We start from the raw sequence: 25,983 nt of genomic DNA on the forward strand, positions 1-25,983 counted from the left end.
TTTTATTGTAAGAAGTTCTGTAATTATGCAAAATATGCTTTATGTAACAAACAAATTAATGTAAAATTGAACCAATACTAGAATTATAGATATTTTCTGTGTTGATTTTCGTAGTTTTGTCTCTTGAATATAAAGAAAATGTTACAATAAAATTTATTGTAACAAGTATGTCCGTATGGTTATCCACAGTTACAGGTTTGTTGTGTTATTTTACATTAGTAAGTCAATTCAGAAACACATGTTATTATAGGGCAAAATTTATGGAAAATTACAGTTTTAATTTAATTGTTTTACAGTGTTTGATTTGTAAAATTTAACAAATGTTCACTGGAAAACACTATTCACAGGCCATAACAAAATCGAATAGGTATCACCATGAAACGTTTCTGAAATGTTATGTTGAAATACACAAATGATGTATTATTATACACTCTTTTATATTAAATTTACAATATGCTACGTTTAATAAAATAAACATCTAAACATGTATTATTATGGATGCCAAAAAAAAAAAAAAAAAAATCTCAAAATTGACCATTGTATGAAAAACAATGTTTTCATCACTGACAAATTCTAAAGAAGTCAAACCTGTTTAGGTTGGAAACCTCAAACTTGTGCATCTAGTTAATAAGCTTTATGTGCTTTAGCTCCTTTTCCCCTGGCTGGCTTCATTCTTTTGCTGCAAACAGAGCAACTAGAAGTACAAGACTATCGACTATAAACACTGTAAATACTATAAACTTTTATATCTGCATTGTTAAGTTTATTACATATATGTTTATTTAACTGTATCTAACTGGACTGTTTATGTTTCCTATCTGTATCGTGTATGTTTTTATTACTGTTCATGTTGTATTTATTATTTTTGGATGCCCAGCAACATGATTAATGTACATGAGTCAACACACACTTCTTAAACACGTCAAATGAAACAGAAACTACAAGTATAAGACTATTTAACAAGCTTACAGCAAGAGAAGTAAGGACGGTTTTAAAAATATGGCAAAACAACAAGCAATGGCAATCATTCAGAACAACAAGAATCTTATTTGAACTCTGTTTGAAGATTTAATGAGCGCAGCTTGGGATTCTTGAGAATGAAAGTCATGGAAAATAGTCACCATTGTTATTAATTCTTGGAAACTCTTCCGCAACATCCTCCCTTCTATCTCAGCTTTCCTGTCGTTCTTTCCTTTTTTCTTCACATTCAAAGTCTCTTTAGTCAGTGGGCAGTTTTTTGAGTTAAGGTGGGCCGGGCCACCGAGTTGTAACTCCTCCCCTCTGGCTGTGATGAATGTAAGGGCTGAGGAAAGAAAGAGAGAGACAATAGACTTTAATCACTCATGTGGTTAAGAGCTGTTGGCAAGCCGAGTTCCACGAGCCGCTGAGAGGGAAGAAGAAAAAAAAAAACAAAAGGGCGAGATAGAGACTGGAGAGGAGAGTTTTCATCATCAGTCACACCTCTGAAAAAAAAAAAAAAACAAAAGGGCGAGATAGAGACTGGAGAGGAGAGTTTTCATCATCAGTCACACCTCTGAGCTGGAGACAAGTTCAGTCTGAGAGGACTGACAAGAAGTTTATCCTGAAGATAAGGCTCTTCATTTCGCATTTTTACAGCCTCCATCCACGCTGCCGTCCAGACTGGAGTATGGCCTGCCCTCCTTGTCACCCCTGCCGCTGATGCAGGCGGTCAGCATGATCTCCCAGTACCCTCTGGCCACCCTGCTGCCGTGGCCTGCAGGTCCCAGCCAGCACTGCCTCGACCTGGACTGCAGCTTACTGCTGGAGGGGGAAGGAGGTGTTGCCCTGCAGAGGTACCAGCCTCGCTCCCCGGAGAGCAGCCCACGCCACTGGGTCAGTACAGCACATGCAGTACACATGACTGTTCTGTTTGTTGGAATCTGTTTTTTATTTATTCCTGGGAAGCACAGGTAGTCCCAGTCCCCGTAAACAATCCGGCAGATGTTGGCCTTCCTGAATGGCCTTCCTGTGCCGTCCTTTTGTTTGGAGTGTGCGAGGTGTTGAGCGGTGTTGTTTGGTGTCAAAGGTTAGGTTGCTAGATTCAAGGATGGAAATGGAAAGGGAACTGGAAATCTCTGAGAAAAGATGTGTGGAATTATAAACATTTGAAGATACGCAGTGAAGAGCAGAGATATGAGCAGTGTTTGTCACCCAACCAAGGACTGTTTGTTGGATGTGTTTGGTGGCTGTGAGAAAGTCGAAGAGAGTGATAGGAAAAGAAAAACACTGTGTTCTGCTTGTGTCTCCACATGAACAAAAGCGTAATTTGACTACAGTTAAAGAGTAAATCTGGGAAGCAGCTGCAGCCTGGTTGGTCACATGAGCAGCCGACAGGTAGACATCCTGCATCCCAGCAGAGCACAGGGTGCAGGGTGAAGCCAAAAAACACGTTTAGATGATCAATCTGTTGAGCTGAGAAATGAATCAATCAACTGGTTTGTCATTTTCAGTTCCTCAGTTTGGCCTCAACAAATGAAATTTTATGCAATAAGTCGACAGCTCATAGTGCAATCGCTGAGACTGCTGTGGCACAGACGGGAGGACAGCTGACCTCTTGTGAAAGACAGTAATTCACATTTACTGTACTACCGCTTGTTATGTGTTTGTGTGGTTGCTGACTGGTCAGAGTTCACAGAAAAGGCATTAGTCAGTTTACTTGGGAACCCATAATGACTTTAATATGTGTCATTTTAAAGAGAATAACTGGAATAACCTAAATGTTGCTGACATTACACTTCATGCCAGAGAACATGCGTCGCTGTTAAATCGTCTCTATTTGATTCCTCTGTGACGTCGCAGATTCCTCATAACAGAGCGATTACCAGAAAACAACCTGCAGCGACAGCTTATTCCAGCTTAGCCGTGGCTAATTGTTTGCATGTGTGTACTTGGGGTATTGAGGCTAAAGTGAAAATATTTTTGGTGTTTTTAAATCGCACATGCACTTTTGGTGAGCCGAGACTCTGATGTCTTAAAAGCTGCTGGAGAGTTTTCAAGCAAACTACTGAAGCCTGTCCTGCTCCAGTGCTGATAGGTTGTTACACTATGAAGACAAATCCCCAGGCCGTAATAATTTAGTGACCCAATACACCCATGTAATTACTACAAAAATAATCTAATCTCTTATGTAGTCAAATCTATTAATTGGTCCTGGAAAGCATGAAAAAAAGCCTGTTGTGGTTTCAGTGGGAGCTGCTTAGAGTCTGAAAAATATGGCAATTAGGGTTGGAACCAATGCTGAACACTGCAGTTCCTTAAATGGCCACTTGAGGCTGGCTCCAAAAGTGAGTCCATCCCCATAGACCCCCATGTTAAAATGTCCAACGTTAAAGCAGAAATAAACATGTTTCAGGTCGGATTTTGGTCTCTATAGCTAATTTTCCTGTTTCTGACAACGGTACAGGTGTTTAATTTTTATGAAGCTCATCCATTTAAATTGTATTAAGGCTTAAAGTTGTAAATACCGCTTTGAGTGACAGGTTGGGACATGTCCGTGGTGTGCCTCAGCTCCACTTACACTTGACCTCTTGGCTCATTTTTGGATTAGCCAATAGTTTGAAGGAATCAGACACTACCAACATAGTGACTCACCACAATGACCTTCAAAACCACTGTTTAGGAAATCTGTGGGTGACTCACAGAGGATTTGTCCATCTTTATATGCAGTCATTGGGTTGAGGACTAGTTTAAAGTTAAAAAACAAAACAAAACAAAACAAAAACAGAGCATTTTAAATTTGAAAGAAATTAGCCTAGCCTGAAGTATCAATGCTGGCCTGTGCGATGATTTTGGTTTAGCGGACAAACTGCACTATTAGTTTGCTTTATGTGATGAATACACACTTTTCCCAAAAAGCATTTTTCCCTGCATACAATCACCGAAAAAAGGTTAATTCCTGAGTGTTATAAACTTTTTTTGTTCAGGGCAGATGTCAATACTGTTATCAATAATCAAGAAGACCAAAAACTGGAAAATTTTAAATCTTGGTGTCAAAACCTCCATTATAAGCATGATTTAAAATGCCTTTGTTCATTTAGATTTTACATGTGCTGCACTTAAAAGATGCTGCTGATAGGTTATCACTCATGGTGTAAATCCAATCAGATAGTGCTAAAAGCAGGACATTGCTCAAGACCACAGATAAAGAAAGGCAAAGCCAAAGTAGTCCATTTTTAAATTAATCTTTTTTTTTCTTGTTTTTTTTCAGCAAAAATCTGTTCAAAAAGTAGCGATGCTGGTAACTATAGAAGTGCTGAATCTCAGATCCAATCGTCGGCCTGACTGGCTAGAAAATTCCTCTTTATAGCATCAGAATTTGATTTATTCTGAGCTTAGAGGAAAGTTTAAAATCTCATTCACGTGTGTGGGGAGAAATCACAAAGTCATCCGGCTTGAATGGCGGGAATCTTGGTTGCACACGCTTCCTACATGCTCGGCTGAGAAGGATGCTAATGTGCATCCTGTATGGGCCCAAAATTGCACAAACGTGGAACATCTGGGTTCCTTAAAGCTTGGACAATCTTTTTTTGGCACATGCAGCACAAATCCACTTTGATTCTAATAAAAGAAGCGCCTTCTTGTTACCTCCAGGCTGCTTCTCATTGCTACAGGAAAACTGCTAGCAGCACAATACACCTAACTCTAACAGTCAAGTTGCATTATGGGCAATGTAGTTGTCATGTTTTGACAAGGAAGAAATATATGATAAGTAAAAAATGAGTGTGATCCGTCTTTTAACAGTCTATTGTGAGTCTGACAGGGCGAAATCAGCGCAGAGATAAAATTGGAGCCAAGGTTCATCTGCAGTATGTTAATTTCTATGAGATGTTTGTCACACTGTGGAGTTAGAATGAATGTTTTCAGTGTGGGAAGATCATCCTCCTCGCTGCCTATCTGACATCCTGGCTGACGTGCCCCCCCCTCCGCCATTCAGCAGCAATGTTTCCGCCAATTGTTTGAACCGTTAAGGAGACTGGAGGTTAGATTACTGCCACATACACTCAGGTTACATGCAGCAGCTGCCAGAAGCTCATCCTTGACTGTGTTTTTTCAACAGCGTTGAGCCGTGATTGCCCACGGAGTTGGAAAAGAGGCCAATAAAGGTTTTTATATAAACAAGCGAGTTCTTTCCATAAAGTTATGTAAGGGCTAACAAAACCATTAGTTTCATAATAACCACACACAAACTGCTGATGCTTGGGTACTGTTTGCTTCTTCGCGTTGTGACAAATCCAGCAAGTGCATCCATTCTTGTGTGATAAAAAAAACTCAAAAGTCTCAGTTTGTTATTTTATACGTCTATCAGCGAGCATGTGCTGTGCTCTAAGGACGTGGACTTTGCCTTCAGTGCTCTGCGGTTTCTTACTCTGCTTTTAGCCAGCGTACATGAGGTTACGAAACCATGCCAGCCATAAAGGTAGAGGTCGGACTGATTATTTCTGTATGATCGCCCTGCTGTGCGGTTACTGACAGCTGTCAGGTCCACAGTTCAGGTCAAAGACGAAGAGGGACACCTCAGCGCTGCTTCTTCGTGTACTTGACTGTCATTATCAGCCGGCACAGGGACACACAAGATTGTTTCCACAGGTACATTCTGTAAATAGACGTCGGAGGAGTTGTGACAAGAAGGAATAAAAGGCATGACTTGGTTTTGGGTCCTTGCTGCACAGAACTGCGTGTCAACATCTCCACACATCTCAGTGAGTGTTACTGCTTCATTTTAAAGTCTGCAGTTTTCCTCCTCTGTGACGGGGCAATGTGATTAAGGGTCCATCGATAAAACCCCCAGCAGAGGGAATATTACCACCCGCTGGCTTACAGTAACCAGCAGGGCAGTTCAATAACCTCCGCTGGTCATTCACTGGAAAACACAGAAGTGACTCTATACAGGGGAAAACAGGGACAAAGGAGGAGGGGACGGAGAGTTTCGATGATGCCGTGTTTTCCATTGAAAAAAAGCAAGAAAGCTGAGCTAAGCACTCCTTCTTCCCCTTTCTTGTCTTTTTGAACAGAGAAGTGCACGTTTAGTGCTGATGCTCTGTGACGTCTCAATATTTCCATCCTGAAAGCTCGGCCTCCGGCTTGTCATGTGTTTTGATGACTTGACAACGATTTCGACAGTTCAGTGATACATCCGGATGAGACCAGTTTTTCTAGCTTTTGACCTGTTTTTTCTCTGAATTTAAGCTGAAACGGAGCCGTGCGTGTTTCAGTAACACAACTTTCTGATGTTGACGCACAGCTGGATGACCACTAGTAAAGGCTGATAGCACCAAACACAAGCAGAAGAAACTTGAGTCCATTAATATCGCTCCCTTTTCCTCAAATTGCACAACTCACAAGCGACAGGACTTTTATTTTCTCCCCAAGAATCCAGGTCTCTGTCATCCTTTTTCATTCAGGCGACCACTTAAGATGGTGCTCGGCTGACCTCCTGAGTCTCACGTTGTCTTGCTGCCCGAGGCTCTGTTGAGGGTCATATTGTGATCTTGGGCCTAATTAGGTCAAATAACAGGACTGGTGTGAAAAATCAATACTGCAGGCATTGTCCCCGTCACCCAAATGTGTGTCCCAGGAGCAGCTCGCTCAACTGGGGCAGAAAGTCATCGCCACCATATGGCAATGGGAGTGTGCTCGACTGCGGTTGATGTGTGTGTTTAGAAGTGGGCTGGTATGAAGGCCAGCATGTGCGGTTTTAATGGTTTTGCAGAAGTGAGTGTGGATGTGTGGCAAGGTGCCTCCATCAAACACAGTAAATTCTCTATTCCTTTTCCCGCTCAGGCGGCATTAGCCAGGACGCATGACTGGGATCAAGCTGGCATTGTGATGTGTGTGTGCGAGAGGGGGGATTGTGAGCGTGTAAAGCTGAGGGGGTGCTGCTGGTGTTCAGTTATTAATATGAGCGGTCAGCACTCACACAATCTTTAGGTCAGCAGATTACTAACAATAATAACTCGGCTGAGGTCACAAACTATGACAAACAAAGTGGTACACTAACTTTAGAACAGGACATACATCCTGTGTTTGTTTAACTTAAACAGCAGGATATATTTTATGTGTATTTTAACTCGATGTGCCCTCACTATCAGTATTATGGCAACAGCAGTGTGGTTCATGCGTGTTTTTGTGCTACAATACAGCAACTGCCTTTTTTTTTTGTTGTTCTGCAGCCGTTCCATTGTGCATTGCTTACGCAGTTTCATTTCCTACAGTGCTTCACACTTCAATCTGACACTAACAGCGCTGCAGACGGCATCATTATATCACTTAAAATGAGAAATGTAATGGAAGGAATGCACTTCGTTGCTGCTGCACGGTCAGAACAGACAAGAAGTAAAAGCCGCAAGTGTGACTTTGCACGTTCACATGTGATGAATTCGCAGCCTGCTGTGTAGTTTTTTTGTAGTCTTCTGGTTAGTTTTCAGGTTTTGGCGAGGCAGCAGTTGTCACCGGCGTGTTACCGCTTGGACTGTGTTGTTTTTGTTGCATGTGTGACAACTTTAGGGCGGCGTGTATCTGCCGGGCAACAGATGGTCCTGCTCTCATTAGCCGAGGAGAGGAGGTGGAGGGGGTCAGACAGACAACTAAACCAGTCCAGACCGATTCATTCAAGGCTTAGCTCGGCTTAGATCTGAGGGGGGGGGAGTTAGAGTTTGGGGCCGTTTGGGGGGAGGTTGTGCAGGGATTTCTCTCGTATACTCTTCTAAATGCAGAGACACCTGAAATCACCTTAACAAGCAGCATCTGAGTCATCGTCGCTCTTGAGTGGATTATCCCTGCTTTAGTGCAACGTTCCAGCCGACTCCATATGGAGGCTGCTGTGCAAAAACAAAACAAGTTGGTCTCAGAATTTCATGCAGCCTAAGTATAATTCGGTGATAATGAAGCACCTGCAATGAAAAACACTTTTAAAAAAAAGACTACTAAAAGTGCAGTGCGTAGGAGGAGGAGGAGGAGGAGGAGGAGGAAGAGGAGGAGGAGGGGTCTCTTGTCTGCAGCTCTGGACTTTTACTGGAAACTAATGATGTCACCCATCCAGAGAAAGAGAAAGAGAGGGAGAAAGAGCTCAACAACAAGCCGGGACAATAGATCTGAGGGGTGCAGAGGCATGACATAAGAGAAGGAGAGGGAGAGCGGGCAGGCAGACAGAGCTTTAATGTGACTGTCTGAACAAAGGGTGCAGTTGACCGAAGAAGAGACAGAAACAGAAAAAAGAGAATGCAGCTGTGTGTTTTTTATGAGGGATGACCCGACACGTCCACTTTGATTGTGGTTACCAGCAAATCCGCAAACTCTCATCTGCTGATCCGACACCTCATTAAACCGCATAAACATGTGGCTGTTAAGCTGAACTGATTGTCTTACTTGTAGATTTTTTTTATTGAGTTATAGCACATAATCTTGACCCCTGCACCATAAATCCAAACCTCTTGGGGTTGTTTTTCTTTTGGGGTGGGTGGGGGGCCTGGCCGGACTAAAACCTCTGCTGACTCTGGATAAACACAGCGGTTTATGAACTCTGCCCTCTACTGGGAAGCATGCTTTGGAAACACAAACCCACCAACCACACACAAACACACAGCGAAAGGCGAGTGTGATAAGCGCATATATCCCTCTGCATACAGACACATTTTACTGAGTAACATGCATAATACAAGAAGAATGTTCGGACAAGAAAAAGAGATATTTGGCCCCAGATATGGTACCGGGAAAGATCCTCTCAATTTTTAATTTTTACGCAATGCCTTTCCACTGAAGGGTTTGTCTGAACTCACAGCTGGTGCTCATCTGATGGATGAAATGGAGAGTCTCCTCTTCTCTGTTTACTTGCCGCCAGCAGAGAGGAAGAGCAGGACGTCTCTTTTTTCCGGTATGAAATGACGAAACGGCTTTTTCTTTGGACGCCAAGTGCAAGATGGTGCAGTTGCATCACGCTTGTCTTTCCGCCAGTGTGGATCTTCTCAGTTTCTGGCTGTGCTGTGAACTCTCCCCCCGTCTGTCTCAGGCTCTCCCTCTCACAGCACAGATAATGTCCTTTCAAGTTAATCTCAACAGTGCTCTGCACTTTCCTCTGATGCATGACCTTCTTATCTTTTATGCAAACACCGGAGACATCGCACATGCAACCCAAGATCCTCCCAATTATTGTCGCCTGTGTGTCTGTGGTTGGTTGTGTTTTTTTAGTACTTTGACTCTGAGTTTTTGTTGGTGTCTCCTGCTCTGTCTGTTTGTGTCTCCTCTCCTCTCCTCTCCTCTCCTCTCCTCTCCTCTCCTCCTCATTGGTCTGTTTTTATGACCACTGCTCCAGGCCAGAGAGGCTCCCCAGCCAGTCAGGTATGAGGACAGCAGCCTCGGTGGAGTCAGGAGGCTGGAGGCAGGAAGTGGGAGATTTCCTGGAATGTGCGTTTTTCCCCACTGTGGTGCAATAACAGGGCGAGCGGCGCTCCTCCTGCTTTTGTCCACTTTTTGTCGGTACTGTAGCTCACTGCTCTGACCGAGAGAAGAGAGTACTCGGGAAGCTCAATCATGGAAGGAATCCATTGTAAAAAAAAAAGAAAAACTTGTCTGCCTTTGTCAAGGGCTTTCCTAAGTGTAACTACGTCATTAGCCCTCCATTAGAAAGGAAAATTTGGAAGAGGATTGACCTGTGGTGCAGTGCAAGAGGAGCATGCACTATCTGATCAGCTTTCAAACACAGCAACCTTTTGAACTTTTACACTCAGACTGCAGGACATCTGATGCTCAGATAGTTTAATTACATTTACTAGAGCTCCATCCTTTGACCTAATTCACTAACAGAAGGATGTGACTTCTGAGATTCTTGTGCTTTCCCTTTCATACTCCTGACTCCATCACATGTCACACTGAAACGTTATACTTGTGCTCCTTTGCATTTATTTGACAGCTACTGTAGTAACTTTAAAGACCCCCTGCACTGAAAATTACAAGTTTCACCTTGTTAACATGCCCGTGAGGTGCTTTTTGTATGCTGGGAGACACCTCATGTGCAAAAATAAGCCCTCAGTGCCACGGTGGAGGATTTCCACCTTGAACCTGCAGAATATCAGCAACAGTCTCAAAAACACAGATTCAGGGTTTCATATATAACAAAAAAAACAATATTGTCAAGACGCAAGGCGACACTTTCTGTATCATTATTCTTCTTCAGAATCGGCTTCAGGTTCAAACATGTTTGGCTGAATTACTTCAGTTTTCCAACTTGCCATTATGGAACATTGTGTAGTTTTATAGTGCTTGAGCAGAGTTGTAGGTGAGCTGGTGTGCTTCAGTTGCAGTGGGTGGCAAGAGTATAGCTGTGCATTCTAAAAGAAGCAGCGTGCAGAGTTACAGCTAAGCCATTTTAAGGCAGGAAAAGCTACTTTTCATCAGGAAAACTTTTAATTATGCAACTTTAATGTGCAGAGATGAGTTTTTAGGAGTTTAATCAATGACCAGAGAAGGATTTAGACAAAGAACACACATGTAGCATAAGGAATGTGATGCCATATAAACTAAAAGTGAGTAAAAGAATAAAAAAATCTGCATCTTAATCTGCTATATTTTTTAAAATGCTGATGTGTAAATGAATCAGTGATGACTTTACATCATCTGCTGAAAGAGGAATAGTTGACCTTTAATAAAAACAAGATTTATTGTGCTATTACATGAGCTTTCAGTCTTTATGCTGAGCTGACTTATTAGCTTTAGTCTCACATTTATTGTACAGACATGACAGTGCAATCAATCTTCTTTTGTAACTTAGCAAGAAAGTTTATTTCCAAAAATGTCAAACTGTTGCTTTAACTGGGATTTGCCCTGAAGGCCGAACAGCTCTTGTATTTACTGAAATCTGGCTTTTGAATTTTCTGAAAGCTGCTCAAAGCTACAAAACAGGCCCTTCATGATGCTAACAGTAGCATACAGTGCTGTAATGGACCCAATGCACCCAAGAGTACGAGCATGAACTCCTCATCTTGATCCCAGGTTGAAGAGATGCTCATGTGCTCATCCATCAGACCGAGCAGCAGCTGTCACATTTGTCAGACGTCTTGTTTGCTCTGAGATATGACATCACTCCCACTGTGAGACCAACACTCCGATTCCCCCGGGGCCGGGCTGGGGGTCGCGTGGGGTCGCAACCTTCCCACTGCCCCTCTGGGCTTCCCAAGAGTTCCGCAGACCCGAGTGGACACCGGGGCAGCTCGGCCTGGGAACTGGACACCAGCCAGATATGCAGCGTGATGAAGAGTCAGCAAGAAGACAAACTGATACTGTACGATTACCACACATGGAGAGCCACTGGCTGAGATGTGCTTTAGGCTTCCCTGGCCTTTTGGTGCCCTTTAAACCAAGCTGGGAGGGGGGCAGTGAGGCCAAAAATGGGCACCTTGTGTAGTGACGCCGAGTGTGACGTTTGGGCTACGTGTCGGTGTTGTGGGAGCCGGAGAAGTGAGCAACAAGATCACGTACTGCCACAATGCTGAAAAGGGGGCCGCAGTAGGTTTAACTCCCACTTAACCAGATGACGAGAAGCATCACAAGATCGTCTCTGGATCACCGCTTTGGCCTTTCATCAGCGGAACAGATTGACTTGTAAATGTATGAACCGCTGCTTGCTCACGTTCGGTATATGTTTAGGATAGAAAAAGGCCCCCCTCACAAAGTCGACGCTTGATTCACATCTTCCCGTTTATTCGCACAAGTGGGCTGTTTGAGTACGTGTGCGGACACAGTCACAGTGGAACAGTGTCGCCCATTCTCACACACTCAGCCTATTCTCCTCTGCTGTCACTGACAATGCACAGAGCTGGTGACGGCATCCGCAGCCTTCCTTGTATTGTCCCACGCAGGCCGCAGCTGCTCTGCACACAAAGCTATAGAACCCACAGTTCATCACTTTGTCCGGTTACACAACATGTGAATGTACATTATGATAATCTATATATTAACTGCCACTGATGTATATAAACTTCCTGGTAAACTGTAGCCACGAGTGTGGAAGGTTTTAAAAATGACAACTGGTGCGATTGAATCATCACCTGAATGTGCAGCTCCCTTTAGCTTTACCGTTATCGTGAATTAGCCATGTGGCCATCGGCTTTACTGTTTTGGTCCACTGCTCTCATAGCAGGCAGCTCATTTTGGTAAGAAACTTCTAGAAAACCTCACTGTGTGCTACCTGCTCAGCATAAAACAGCAGGGAGACGCAGTTGGTGAACACAGGAGCAACATCAGGAGTTGGAGGTGACCAAAACAGAGCTAAAAGAAGAACAAATATCAGACTTCAACATTTATCACAACTCCAAATGAAGATTAGTATGGGTTTTTTGTTCATAACTTGTTTTCATTGCTCCCAAGTGATCGAAAAAGAAGTTATTTCGAGTTTATGTACTAAATAAAATCAGGAAAATAGAATAAAATAGCTCCCTAAAGCATACAATCAGTAAAGGAAAAGAGAAAATTAACTGCAAAACATGCAAGATCATCATTTTTTATTTTCCAAAAGACACAGTTTCATCATTTTATATACATATAATTATTATTTATCATTATTCATTCTGGCACTCATATTGTGAATAATATAATTGAATCCACTGCATTTTTCACAAACGGTTTTTGTTATGCTTTAAGGATAAAATAAAGAAAAAATCAGTAATAACATCATTATTATCCATTATTATTTTGTAAAAAAGAAAACAACAATACCATATATTTTTTTTAGTATAAAAATCCCTTTTAACAAATTACAAACTCCCCATGACCCAATTACAAAATCTGCATTTTCTGCGAATTATGAAAGGGAAGAGATTTATGCTTCCTCTGTATTAGAGAATTGCGCAAACAGAAATCACAACCCTGCGTATGAGTGCGCATATTGTTGTCACTCTGATGAAAGTCAGACACAAAAAAAACGAGGAGGAGGAGTTTAAAGGGGACTGTTGTGAGTGCAAGTAGGAGGAGTTGGGTCATTCAGTAGAAGAGAAGGGAGCCTGCTGACAGACAGAGGAGGCGGATTTGGAGTTTGGAAAGGAGCGAACCAAAGTGTGTGTAGTGAAGGAGAAGAATTTTTTTTTTTTAGCAGCAACGAGGATCTGGGATTTTATTTTTATTCCAGTAAAGGAGCTCATATTCTTCTTTCCTTGTCGGATTATTCCCGAGCTCTGATGCTGTCCCCGGATCATGAAAGAAACGCTCACCATGAAGTTCGCCTGGAAAACTAAAATGGTAACAACAAAAAAACACTCGTGGTTTTCACCCCCTCTGTTGTTTGTGGTTTTGAATGCATGGGGAAGAAAGGAGAGGGGGGAGGAAGGTTAAAGAGGGAAACGGGGGAGGGAGGGGGGGTGTTTGTAGGCTTGGGAAAGTAGCGGATAACGGGGAAAAGAAGAGGAGGAGGAGGAGGGGAATAACGGGTTGAACACTGAATTGTTTTTATTAGGCTCTAAATCCAGTTTAACCCAAATAGCCGGTGCGTAAAGATGACGCGTAAAGTTTGGAAACGTGTGGAAAGGGGGGGCAGAATATGAAAACGTCTCGCTGATCCAGACAGAATATGAAGTTAATCCTTTCCTCTCCCTGATGATGATGATGATGGGAATGAAAACTTTTGTGTGTTAGTGTGGCAGGGAACAATTGGGGGGCCATCTCTGTTTCTTAAGGAGGCCCCAGCTTGGTCCAGGAGCAACAGATCAGCGCCAAAGATTTACCTCAGCTGCTGTTGTTGTTGTTGTTGTTGTTGTCCTGGGGGAGTATTGTTTCACATGCTGCTGATAAGGCTGATATGCAGATTGGTAGTATTTGAGCAGCAACAGGACACCACTGCCCTCCCCGTGCATGCTTTTGAGCATCTTTAGAGCAAGAATCCAAGTTAAACAGCTCATCTCCTGTTTACACCTCGCCCAGTGTCATTTGGTTTGCTGTGCCCTCTGTAAACTCATCCCCTCCATATCCACTGTGACTGTTTCCATTTTAATGCAAACTCATTGCACCCAATAAACCCCAAACTTTAATGCACAAAGAGCTCTTTCCCCCCCTTTTAAAAAAAAAAAAAAACTCTGACAAACATCTCCAGCTCTACAAAAAGCAGGCTGTGTGTGCAGACTGTGAACTCAGCAGCTCGGGCCGGCCAGCACAGAGACCTCCCGCTATTGTTTTGGGAGTGTGTGGACTGCATGACTCATGCACTGATGTATTTATCTGTCTCTGCGCCAGCCAGCCGGCAGCAGCAGCCAAAAGAGAAAGAAAAGCGAGTGAGAGAGAGAGAGACATGTTGTTGACCATAAGATGAGATGTGTTGCAGCAGCATGGGATGGGCATGCTGACATGTTTCAGGCAGCATTTGACATTCAGGAACAGACATCTTGCCTGGTTAAAATCCCTTTTCACTCCTCCTCTCCTCTTCTTTCTTTCTGTCTTTGTTTTTATCCTCTTTGTTTCTTTCTTTTCATTTCTGCATCACATGTTTCTGTTCAAACCCAAACACGACCCAGACGTGGCTGAGTGCCACCCGGCCCTCCAGGACCGACCATTGAGCCAGCTAACGGCGACTTTGACCCTTGATCTCTTTTCTGGCGGCCTTTCTATTTGGGGAGTAGGGTGGACTTTGCCATCGCTGAGCTGTGTAAATGAAAGTGGGGACAAGTGAAAGTAACGTTGGCCGCCGTGGCCTTTTTGTGTGTGTGAGGACTTGGACATAATACTGCGTGCGTGGTGTTTATATTTGGCCGGTGTCTCCTTCACTGTCTCCCTGCCTCTGTTTTCGTCTCTGTCTCCTTATGTTGATGTCTCAGCAGATCTCGGCCTCTGTTTGCACACCGTCTCCGAGCAGGAGTTTTGTATTTTGATTTGTCTCTGCTCCCTCGGTTTGTTTATGGGCTCTGCTGTTTGCAAGTGATTTACAACCATACGAGTCCGTGGATCCATTTAGTCTTCCGAGCAGATTCAAGTGTGGCTGCGCTCTTGTGTCACAGATTTGTAATCAAGCTCCCTCGGCTTGTATAGTCAGATAGACGGATTTATCAACAAGAGAGGAAAAGGAATGCAAATTCTACCACAAAGGTGTTTGTTCAAGAGACTTGATCCACTCTGGCTCTTATCTGCAGCTTTTTTCTGATCTGTAGGAAAGCAGTCCAGCTCTGACTTCAGCTCTGGAGAAACGGGGACACGGTGAAAGAGATGGATAGGGAATAAAAGAGGGAGTAAAGACGGGGAGAGAAGGAGGGAGGGAGGCCTGGCTGCCTGGCTGGCTGGCTGGCTGGCTGCAGAGGTGGGGGTTGGGGAGTTGGTCATTCTTGATGTTTTACTGCACTTCAGTCCTCCTTTTCCTAGTTTGTTTGAGAGCTCTGGTTGTGTTTTTTTCATATTCTTCCTTCTGCTTTTCTTATATAAGTTTAGCAGAAGTCAAATCCATTTGTTAAACTGTTGAAATGACACTTGTGGAGACACTTGTTAGCTCTGCAGCCTGTTGCTTTTTTTTTTTTTTTTAACAGGAAACTGTTATATATTTAAATGTGTCCTTTTTGTTGTTGTTGCAGAGCTCGGTGCAGGACTGGGGGGAGGAAGTCGAGGAAGGAGCCATCTACAATGTGACACTGAAGAGGGTTCAGATTCAGCAGGCGGCCAACAAGGGAGCGAGATGGTTGGGGGTGAGTGTGACGTCAAATCACAGAATCACAGCTGATGGAGCCAAATCAAGCACCAAAGAATATGCTCAAAAACCCTTTCTCCTTTCTCAGCCCGTTGCTTTGCAAAACCCCAGATTCTTTTTTTTGCATTCGATTTTACCATGTGCAGATGTTTCGTTAAAGCTGTGTGCGGAGCTTAAAAAGCAGAAAACCTCATGTCTATTGTCTGAAGCGGCCTTTTCTTTCACTGTCAGCGTTGCGCTCCACCGGGGCTGTTATTGTTTTAACATCGGAGCTATAAATCTCCCAGTTTGGACAACACCTTTTTAGCCGCCTGCTGAAAACCCAACAGTTTCGCAAAGACCTGGACTGTTTAGCCAAAGCATGTGATTTCCTGACTTTCCCAGCTGCCAACAAAACTGCTGGTTCCCCTCCGTACAGTGTTTAACGAAATGCTGGTGTGACAAAAAAAAAAAAAAAAAAAGGAGTATTAAAGGCTTTCCCTTGAGTTGTGCATTTTTTTTTCTCTGAATATGAGGCATCGCCGTTTCCTCCACTGGGCTGTTTATATCAACATAATAAGATGTTGTACAGTGTATTATTATGCCGCACAGAGGGGCCAATTAGGGGCTTTATCCTTGTGAGTTTCTCAGCGCAACTTAAAGGATTTTCCTGTTTAGAAGAGAAGTCAGGATCTCGCAGCGTTGTTAGCCTCTTTGTGTCTTTTGTTGTTGACATGGGCGACGGGATCCGGCACATAAAGAAGAAACAGATAACAGCTCCGAGGCTCCAGAAGACTTGTATTGATGTCCTGACAAAGACTGTTTTAGAGCTAATTAAGACAATCCACGTACTTTATGCAGAGCTGCTTATTGAGTGGAGCAGAATGGAGAGAATCCCCCCCATTCACATATCAGTATATTTACTATAAACAAGTCGATTGTGAGCGAACAAAAGCGGTCAGAATCGGTGCAGCTGTATTCCTGCGTTGTTTACAGTGTGTGCAAACGTGCGTTTTCCTGCATTGTGACTGTGCGGGTCACCTCGTGGGGCTAAATAACGTTGCGTTATCGCAGGGGAGTGGTGGGAGAAGTCGGCCCTTGCTGCTGTCCTCCTCTGTGTCTGGAGGGACGGTGGAGGAGGGGCCTCGCTGTGATTAAAAGCAGATTGGAGCGTTTCCTGTTGTAGCGTGCTCACTTCACCCAAGCTCTCTCTCTCTCTTCTAAGTCTGAGCCACCTCTCCTGCTCTCCCTCTGCCTGTTTTGTAACCACTTTTTCCATGTAGACACAATAGTCGGACACATCTGGAGAAATCGCGATCAAATATAGGTCACGATTGTCCTTACCGTTTCCTCCGTCTCTGTTGCAGAGTTTAAAACCGAACTCGACTCAGCTGAACCCTTAAAGTTCCTATTTTCTTACTGACTATGATACACGGCAGTCTGAAGTGCCACAATGAAGATATGCAACGCTCGCAGTCGAAGCCAAAACAAGCAAGCAATAGAGTAAAAATGTGTTTGTGTTTAGGCGGAGGGCGATCGCCTGCCTCCCGGCCACACGGTGAGCCAGCTGGAGACCTGCAAAATCCGAAGCATCCGCGCCGGAACGCTGGAGCGTCTGGTGGAGACGTTGCTGACAGCGTTCGGAGACAACGACCTCACCTACACCTCCATCTTCCTCTCCACCTACAGAGCCTTCGCCAGCACACAGACTGTGCTGCAGCTTCTGCTAGACAGGTGGGCAGGAACGAGGTGTTCGGAGCTTGAACGCAGATACAAACGAGACCAAATAATGCCTCGACTGTAGGACGTGGTGATTTCAGCTACGTTTTCTTCTTGTTTTCCTGTGGCAGATATGGATGCGTGGAAGAAAACGAACAACATACAGACAGATGCCAAAGCTCTGAAACCAATGGAGCCATCAGAAAGTGAGTTGTACATCTCTATGGATTCGCCCCTTCATCTGTGCTATCCATTAAAAATAACACATGAATAATGTCCATGTGTCTTTGCCAGCTCTATAAAATATCTCCCTGCCTCCACAGTGCCTTGGCCTCTATCCTGCGTGCCTGGCTGGACCAGTGTCCCGAAGACTTCCAGGAGCGTCCAGACTACCCATCTCTCCACAGGCTGATGGACTACCTGCGCAAGGCTCTTCCAGGTTCAGAGGCTCTTCGACGGGCGGAGGGTCTTCTGGATCAGCTGCAGAGTCAAGCCAGCGTGGAAGACACCGATGGTACCATTTTTATTTTCAAATTTGAAACTCTCTCTTCCATATATTTCAAATTTGATGACTCTGACGGATCACCTGTTTGCAGCTGGTTTCCACGGCAACAGCTCTTTCTGCCTGGGGGAAGAGGAGGAAGTGGAGATCGAGGTCCACGAGGACTTTGTGTCGTTTGAAGCCGACCTGGTGGCCGAGCAGCTCACCTACATGGACGCGGTAAGCGGAGTGAAATGAGACAAGAAACACACCTCTTTGCGATGTTTCTGCATCGTCCTAACGCCGCTCGTCTACTTTGCGCTCCAGCTGCTCTTCAAAAAAGTCGTCCCCCACCACTGCCTGGGCTCCATCTGGTCTCAGAGGGACAAGAAGCACAACAAGCACAGCGCCCCCACCATCCGCGCCACCATCACCCAGTTCAACGCCGTGGCGGCCTGCGTGGTCAGCACGGTGCTGAAACACCGACAGATCCGACCGCACGTCAGAGCGCGGGTCATCCAGCGCTGGATAGACATCGCTCAGGTTGGCCGAACATCCCCAGAACCCGCACGTGAATTCATAAAGTCTTTAAATAGCACCGGCCGAGTCACGACTGCCCTACATTTCCCTTCTCACAGGAGTGTCGAATACGCAAAAACTTCTCATCCCTGCGTGCCATTGTGTCGGCGCTGCAGTCCAATCCCCTGTACCGGCTGAAGAGAGTGTGGGCCTGCGTGCACAAGTAAGCCTCCAATCTCTCAGCTATGCAGATAATCTCAGCGGGTTTCGATAGAAGAATTTTCTTTTTGTGGAATTTAAGCAGATCTTGTTACCGTTTGTTTTGCACGTGCATTTTAGCTCCCACGTCCAATCCCATTAGCTGATGTGATTCTGTGGTTGTTGCAGAGACAGCATGCAGACGTTTGAGGAGCTCTCCGACATTTTCTCCGACCACAACAACTACCTGACCAGCAGAGAGCTACTCATGAGGGTGAGTTCAAACTCTACGGGCAAAAAATTAGATTTACCGGAAAAAAGCGAGAAGCCGCCGGAGATCCTGAAAGCATTCCTTCACTGACTGGTTAGAATCTCAAGGACCAAAGCTATATTTTGTTTTTGTTTGCCCCACAGGAAGGCACTTCAAAGTTTGCCAGTCTGGAGAGCTGTGCCAAGGAGCACCAGAAACGCACCCACAAGAGGCTACAGCTGCAGAAGGAAATGGTGAGACAAACACTGGGAGCTTTTATGCCAAACAAAATGGATCTTTTCCAGAACAAGGAGCAAAAAGTGGAGCTTTATAATTTTAAACAACACATTCCTCCCAAGCAGTGTACTGTAAAGTGAATCCCAGGATGATGAAGCCACATGCTTAGCTTTGTTTACTCAGTGTGCTACGTGTTGCATTTTACAAACCCGCCTTGCCATCTGCGCGAGACCACAATGTAAATAAATATCTGACTTTTACCAGAGAGTTCACGTCGTTTTTCCTCCACAGGGAGCAATGCAAGGAACGATACCGTACTTGGGGACTTTCCTGACGGACCTGACCATGCTGGATACGGCCCTGCCCGACTCAGTCGAGGTAAAGAAAAAAAAAGCACCTGCTGGTTCGTGTGTTTGCACTTTTCGATATTGGAGAGCTGTGAATTTGCACGGCTCTGAAAGATCAGAGAGCCTATCTGTGTAACCGCTGTCAGAAAAACCAGGGCGTAAGTTTCCATGAGTGAGTGAGGAATTTTTGTCGGGCCCAGTTTTCGGAGTGGTCCACCTAATGCTGTTTGTCTAAGCGGCCGCTGGTATGTGATGTCCCGGCTCTGACAGCGTGCTCTTTGTGTCCTGCACAGGGTGGTCTGATCAACTTTGAGAAGAGACGCAGGGTGAGTTCACTCGTCCTCCTCTGAACATGATTATGCCCACGAGGGGGGACGGTGCCCGAAAGCTAAACGACTTTTTCGTCCCTGCAGGAGTTTGAGGTGATCGCTCAGATCAAGCTGCTCCAGTCGGCCTGCAACAGCTACTGCCTGACCGCCGATCCGGCTTTCCTCCGCTGGTTCAAGAGCCAGCCTCAGCTCAGCGAGGAGGAAAGGTACTTCACTCGGGCTACCTTTCTCTCTTGATTGCACCCGTTAGATAACGAGCGAATCATCAGCAGCATGAGTCATGGTCCGTCGGCTCCATTGTTCGCACACAAACACAAGAGACGCTTCTTTTTCTCATCGCCTCTCCCTGCTGATCTTATGTCGTGTCTTTGCTCCCTACTGATCTATTGTATTTGTTGTTTTTGCTCTCCCTCCTTTCTCCTTGCCCTCGCTGACTCTCTCCCTCGCTGAGCTCTTAAAACCACGTGCGTCAGTAATGTTTTATGATGAACGTTTACCCTTAATGCTCTTTCTTGCAGCTACGCCTTGTCATGTGAGATCGAAGGGCTCGGTGACAGCAGCCCGACTTTACCCAAACCCAGAAAGAGCATGGTGAAGAGACTCAGCCTGTGAGTACATCCAGATAAGAGGGTTCCATTTTACATTTTAAATCAGCTGTAGAGTGCAGTTTGTTGAGGGGCTTTTTTTGCATTGAAGATCTCAGGCGCTAGAGCTCTGGAGCCTCTTTGCTTCACTATCTAATAACCAGCTTCCTCTGCTTTCCAGGCTGTTTCTTGGCACGGACAGTAATTCAGCCAGTTCTCCAGTCAGAGAGACGCCACGCTCGCCTCCTACTGGCAGCTCAGGGGAGAGCATGGACTCGGTCAGCGTGTCCTCCAGTGACTCCAGCAGCCCTTCAGACAGCGAAGGACTCACCACCCCGACTCACACCTCCGACTCCCAGCAGAACAAGGTGAGCCGATAAAAATAAAGTCCTCCTGTGGGGGAGGATGGATGAAAAATCTCATCGTAAAAACTACCTTGCTGTATTAGCTGTATAATAAATAATAAATGCTCAAGTCTACCATGGATTTAATGGTGCACAGTTGAAACTTGTCTATGTGTTTATATAAAAACATCTGTACACAATTACATTACAAATTAAACCAATTATCATGATGATTTATTCACTTTTTTTAGTTTTATTTTAAGATTTTAGTGGAAAGCAAGAAATAAGTGGGCAGTAATTCAGACTTTAAATAAGCACAGAAGCATAAAAGGACCAATAAAATAGAAAATAGGAATTAAAAAAGTCTTTAATAGAAAACCAGACTTAAAAAATCCTAAATATTGTGAATATTGCGTCTTCCTGATGCTCGTATCAGTCTACCGAAGGGGCAGAAAATTAGCTTTTTATTATTTACCTCGTCTCTAATCTGCCTTGGTTGTATATATTTTCAAGGATTTCTTTATTGCAATTGCGAATTAATCTACATAAACAACCTGTAAGTTTGTGGAGAATGTGGTTTTGGCCCTCGACAGACTTTAAGCATTCACATATTCTGATTTTACTCGTGCTATGTCAAGCATTTTGGGGATAACTGTATGATTCTAAGAGGTTTTAGCAGGTGGAATGCTCTCTAATGGTAGGTTGATTGGTTGCAGCCACTCTTTGTTTAAGTTGGCTTCTCTTTGTACCAAACCACTCGACCGATGAACGTCTAGAATCGCCTATAAATGTGTTTTTGCACGTCAGACAGCATGTGGGAGTCTTTTTAAAACTTTTGAAAACACTCATCTCTCTCCTGTGTGCCAAGAGTTCCTCTGTTTTAAAATATTAGCAAGTCAAAAGGTCAAAGTTATGGCAAACATAGAGAGTTTATGCGTATTTATTCCACCCATTGATGGTGTTTTAACCCATAGCCGCTCCTGTATGTGCCACATTTACCATCCAAGACCTATTTAACCAGAGCAGTAGTTCATAAAATTGTATTTGCTATTTCTTGATGCACATTTTTCTATAAAATACAATTTCATACATCGTCTCCACCTAATTTAATCCTCGTAGCTGCAAAACAGGCACATTGGGTTATCAGCGATTCAGTGCAGTTGTGCATGTAAATGATTAAATTATGTTTTTCTGACTTGTTTTTGTGTGTGTTTGTCCTCAGCTATCAGAATCCTCCTCCTGTACTTCACTCCACTCTATGGACACCAGCTCATCCACGGCCAGCGTCTCCATGACTCCCGCGTCCCCCTCCCTCCCCGGTCCTCCCTGCACCCACAGGCGCTCCGTCTCCCTCACGCCGCTGTCTCCCAGCTCGCCCAGCCAAACCCCGGCGTACAACATGCAGGCCCAGGACGCGTGCATCATACGAGTGAGCCTGGAGCAGGGCAACGGGAATCTGTACAAGAGCATACTGGTGAATAGACACATGCATGTTTCGTATCTGAGAGGCTACAGATTTTACATTTTGCAGAATTCATGTTAGACGTTGTGTGACTTAACCTGTCTGTTTCTTAAACAGCTGACCAATCAAGATAAGACGCCGGCTGTCATTTCTAGAGCCATGGCGAAGCATAACCTGGAGGTGGAGCCGGAGGAAGGCTACGAGTTGGTGCAAGTCATCTCTGAGGAAAGAGGTAGAACGTTATTCTGCTTTCAAATTGAGTTTTTTTTCTGTTTCATTTATCTGCTTAATTGATCGTTTTCCATACTTTTTTTTTTTTCAAACAGTGGCTCGTAGCTAAATGTGGTCTCTGATTCCAGTTCTAATGTTTCATCACAGTTTATTTCTAGTCAGATTTGAAGTAGCAATAATAAGCAGACGTTGCTGCAGCAGATTTTATATGAAAAAACTCTGATAAACACTAGTTATGTATGTATTTAATCCAAGGAGCTTCAGTGAAAAGCAACTGGATTTCTCTTCTAGGCTAAAAACATAAGATGGAAAACATCTCACTTGGGGATCTATAACTGCACAAGCCAAAAAATCTGAGAAATAAAAACTAACCAAGAGCTAATAATAAATCAGCTCAAATACAAGAAATGTTAAAATCATTAATTTATGAAAGAAAAATATATATAACTGCCCAGAAACACATTTTTAAATTCCAAATCAGATTAAGCGACTTTAACTGATTTAAAAAAAATACAAAAAAAACACAAACATAAAATATATCGAGACTCAGTTTGATAAAAGACCCAAAAATGTGAAGACCAATTTACAGCACCAGAACCAACATAACTAGCAATTAATACACTAATCTACTTAAAAGAATATACTTGAGGTAATACAGCCAAAAAATGAAAAGTGTAAAATAAAAAAACAAGCATGACGATATAATAAAAGCCTCATAAAAACACCATTAAACCTTAAACTGGACTTCTCCGAGTCCAGGAAGTGATTCTGAGAGCTGAAAACACAACATCACAAAAATATTCTGAACTTCTGCTCACGTGAAACAGGTCCTAAATGGTAAATGTGGTATTTACAGTGACAGCTCTTGGTTAAAAGATAATAGTTAGAATAAATATGTTTACATTGTACAGAAGCTCGTAGATGACCAAGACCTAGATGAGCACACAGACATGTATTTAATTAAGTTTTCCACTGATCAGCTGTTTTCAAACCACAGTGATTGTGTTTCTGTGTAGATCACTGACAGCCTGTTCATTCATAACCACCCTTTGTCCTTTTCTCTTAATTTCCTTCAGAACTGGTGATTCCAGACAACGCTAACGTCTTTTACGCCATGAACACCTCCGCTAACTTCGACTTCCTGCTGCGTGTGCGGGGCTCGGCGGGTCGGCCGGTCCAGCTTCGTAGCCGGTGTAGCTCCACGCTCCCTCGGACCCAGCACCGCTCGAGCCTCTCGCTCAGACTCAGCAAAGTCACGCTGTGACCCCGGTCTGCAGTGGACCCAGCAGTCTGGCCTCGCACCACCAACCAAGGCCAGGATGGATTAAAAAAAAACAAAAAAACAATACAAACAGCTGTGGGCGATTCCAGATGGATCAGAACCAGCTGTCGGACTCCTTTTGCCTCTGAACTGTGCCATCCCTCTTCCAGCCTTAACGTGGAACATGACCGTGTAGTGCGACTGCTGTGATTGACTCGTGACGCCTGTGACGGAGTGAAACGGCGACCCCTAGTGGCCTTCACTCTTTACAACAACAGATGTTTTTTTTTTTGCACATGTTGTGGGAGCAGCCAAACTCCTGACCTCCAACAGTATTCTGATATTTGACTGAACTTTTCTTGTCCTGTGATGTCTGTGTAGCTGAAGCTTTAAAATAGAAGGCGGCCGGCGGATCGGAAGGAGAAGTCGCCTTTATTTGCCTTTATTAACGAACGACTGGACCTCCTAACAGTATTCTGAATGATATGAACAGATTGACAGGAGCTGTGATGTCATTGTTTTCCCCAGTCAGACATCTGTACCAGCTATGTCTGGCTCGTGCACAGTGTGCACAGTGTGTGTGTGTGTGTGCTCGGCCCCCCCTCTCATATTGTGAGCTGCGTGACGAATGCAGGGTTACGTGCATTCTGATTGGTTCCAGTACTTGGTTTTATCAAGTCCTCTGCAGATATTAAAATGGCCTTACCTGCCCTGTCTCTAGGGTGTAGAGATGCAATATGTGCTGCTGCTTCTACTCCAGGAAGATGCTCCTTCACATTCTCAAACCTGGAAAAAAAAGTACAAGAACAGAGAAGAAGCAGAATGGATGAGTGCGTCCTCCTGGATGGAAAGCATCGTGCAAAGTGTCTCAGACTGATGCACATTTGTACCTCTTTGCCCTTCATTATATGAACTATAGAGTTGCACTTGTCAGTTGGTAGCAGACGCCAATGGGATGTGAATACGGAAGAACGAGCCGACCGCCCTGTCAGCGGTTTGCTCCTTCTTCACTAAATGCTATTTTTGTTTGTAATTGTTGCTTTTTATATGTTTTGTTTTTTGTAACACAATTCAGGCCAGAAACGATTGGAGAGTGAGAGAGGTTTTTTTTTTTTTAAATGTTAATTAATTCACAGTGTCATAAAGAGAGAGAGAGAGAGAAGGAGATAGAAAAAAAAAAAGCCAGTGCCAGATTTTACTGTGATACATTTCATTTCATGATACGCTCAGAAGCCAAAACACCTCTTCACACCGTAAACTCCCATCTGTTCTCGTCTTCTCGTTTCCAGAAAGCCTCACAGCAACATCACCATCGTTTTTTCACATGTTCAGTATTTTCCTTCAGTATCTCTTTACGTGCCGTCGGTATAAGCAGTTACCGCTCCCTGTTCGTATTGCAGGACTGGGAGCACTGGTTCACTTTAGCGCTAATGCTAATGTCCCACTGGGCCCAATCATGTTTCTCCATGCAGCACTTCACTTTAAACTGTTCTCATTAAATCAGTTCCTGTTCTCCACTGCCAAAGACTCTTACTCTACCTGAATAAATAAATTATTATCATTATTATTACAACATTGTCCGATGTGTTTTTGATTTTTCTGCAATATTTGGATGAACACGCTGCAAAATATCAACTGTTAGGTTCTTGAGAGCATCTATTTAAACAGCTCTACGTCTTTTTACCCTTGACAGACAACAAACTGGGTTCTGTTAGGACTGACATTGTCAATAAAAGCACCCGAGGCTGTTCTGGACGGAGCCCAAGTTATTTTGCTGAGTGGAAGACATTTCTGCTGACTTGAATGCAGCAGTCATGACCTTCCTTTCCCGAAACTGGGTTTGCTGCGCTGGTCAAACGTTTTTTTTTCCGGGAATTCAAAGGCAAAACATGTCTTTGACATTCACAGGATTTAATTTAGAAACTCTCAAAAAAAAAAAACTAAACAGGCACAACAATTTATTTTATGAGCTTTGCAAACACAGGAGAATACAAATGAGATTCATTGTCACTTTAAGAGGTAAAGGTTACCTACATGAAAGGAAGAGAAGAGACGTTCTTACACTGCATTATGCGACGGGTAAGTATGTGTTGAACTCGTGGATTTCCTGCTTCGATGTGCTTCATTGTTTCAAGGACACAGACAACCAACAGGCAGAACAACTAAAACGAATACAAGTGAAGGAAACCAAAGGTCTTCTAGTCTCATTAAATACACAAACAAGAAATCATGGAGCCTACTTGGCATTAATTGAAGCAATTACTGGAGAGAGGCAGCAGAAAAAGAACCAAAAAGAACAGTCAGAATAGATTTGTGTACTTGTAAGTTTATCTTTGCGCAGACCGATTTGATTCTTAGACTTTGGAAGTAAAGAC

The 25,983-nt window shown here is 43.9% G+C and overlaps 1 protein-coding gene across 2 annotated transcripts; it reads left to right on the forward strand.

Annotated features, from left to right (window-relative positions):
• The first annotated feature begins 1,510 nt into the window (after positions 1–1,510).
• rgl1 (ral guanine nucleotide dissociation stimulator-like 1) lies at positions 1,511–25,181 on the forward strand. 2 transcript variants are annotated; one of them, XM_008283894.1, is made up of 18 exons: positions 1,511–1,854; positions 15,555–15,665; positions 17,172–17,380; positions 17,497–17,571; positions 17,689–17,879; positions 17,962–18,086; positions 18,174–18,389; positions 18,485–18,588; positions 18,753–18,837; positions 18,978–19,067; positions 19,342–19,428; positions 19,691–19,723; positions 19,811–19,932; positions 20,245–20,334; positions 20,492–20,678; positions 21,877–22,128; positions 22,234–22,348; positions 23,424–25,181. In XM_008283894.1, the coding sequence occupies exons 1-18, from the start codon at positions 1,681–1,683 to the stop codon at positions 23,609–23,611; spliced, it is 2,454 nt and encodes an 817-aa protein (XP_008282116.1). In that variant the 5' UTR covers positions 1,511–1,680; the 3' UTR covers positions 23,612–25,181. The 2 variants fall into 2 exon arrangements, with proteins under 2 accessions (XP_008282116.1, XP_008282117.1); XM_008283895.1 differs by lacking the exon at positions 1,511–1,854 and adding an exon at positions 12,982–13,245.
• The last annotated feature ends 802 nt before the right edge of the window (positions 25,182–25,983 follow it).

The sequence above is a fragment of the Stegastes partitus genome, unplaced genomic scaffold (assembly GCF_000690725.1).
Source record: "Stegastes partitus isolate 25-593 unplaced genomic scaffold, Stegastes_partitus-1.0.2 Scaffold332, whole genome shotgun sequence".
Classification (NCBI taxonomy): domain Eukaryota; kingdom Metazoa; phylum Chordata; class Actinopteri; family Pomacentridae; genus Stegastes; species Stegastes partitus.

Excerpts from the sequence above, each read along its gene's own strand:
- rgl1 (XM_008283894.1), top strand. The coding sequence starts at position 1,681 with ATGCAGGCGGTCAGCATGATCTCCCAGTACCCTCTGGCCACCCTGCTG. Across the intron at positions 19,068-19,341 it reads TACAGCTGCAGAAGGAAATG|GGAGCAATGCAAGGAACGAT; the intron begins GTGAGACAAACA and ends TTTCCTCCACAG. Across the intron at positions 20,335-20,491 it reads ATGGTGAAGAGACTCAGCCT|GCTGTTTCTTGGCACGGACA; the intron begins GTGAGTACATCC and ends TCTGCTTTCCAG.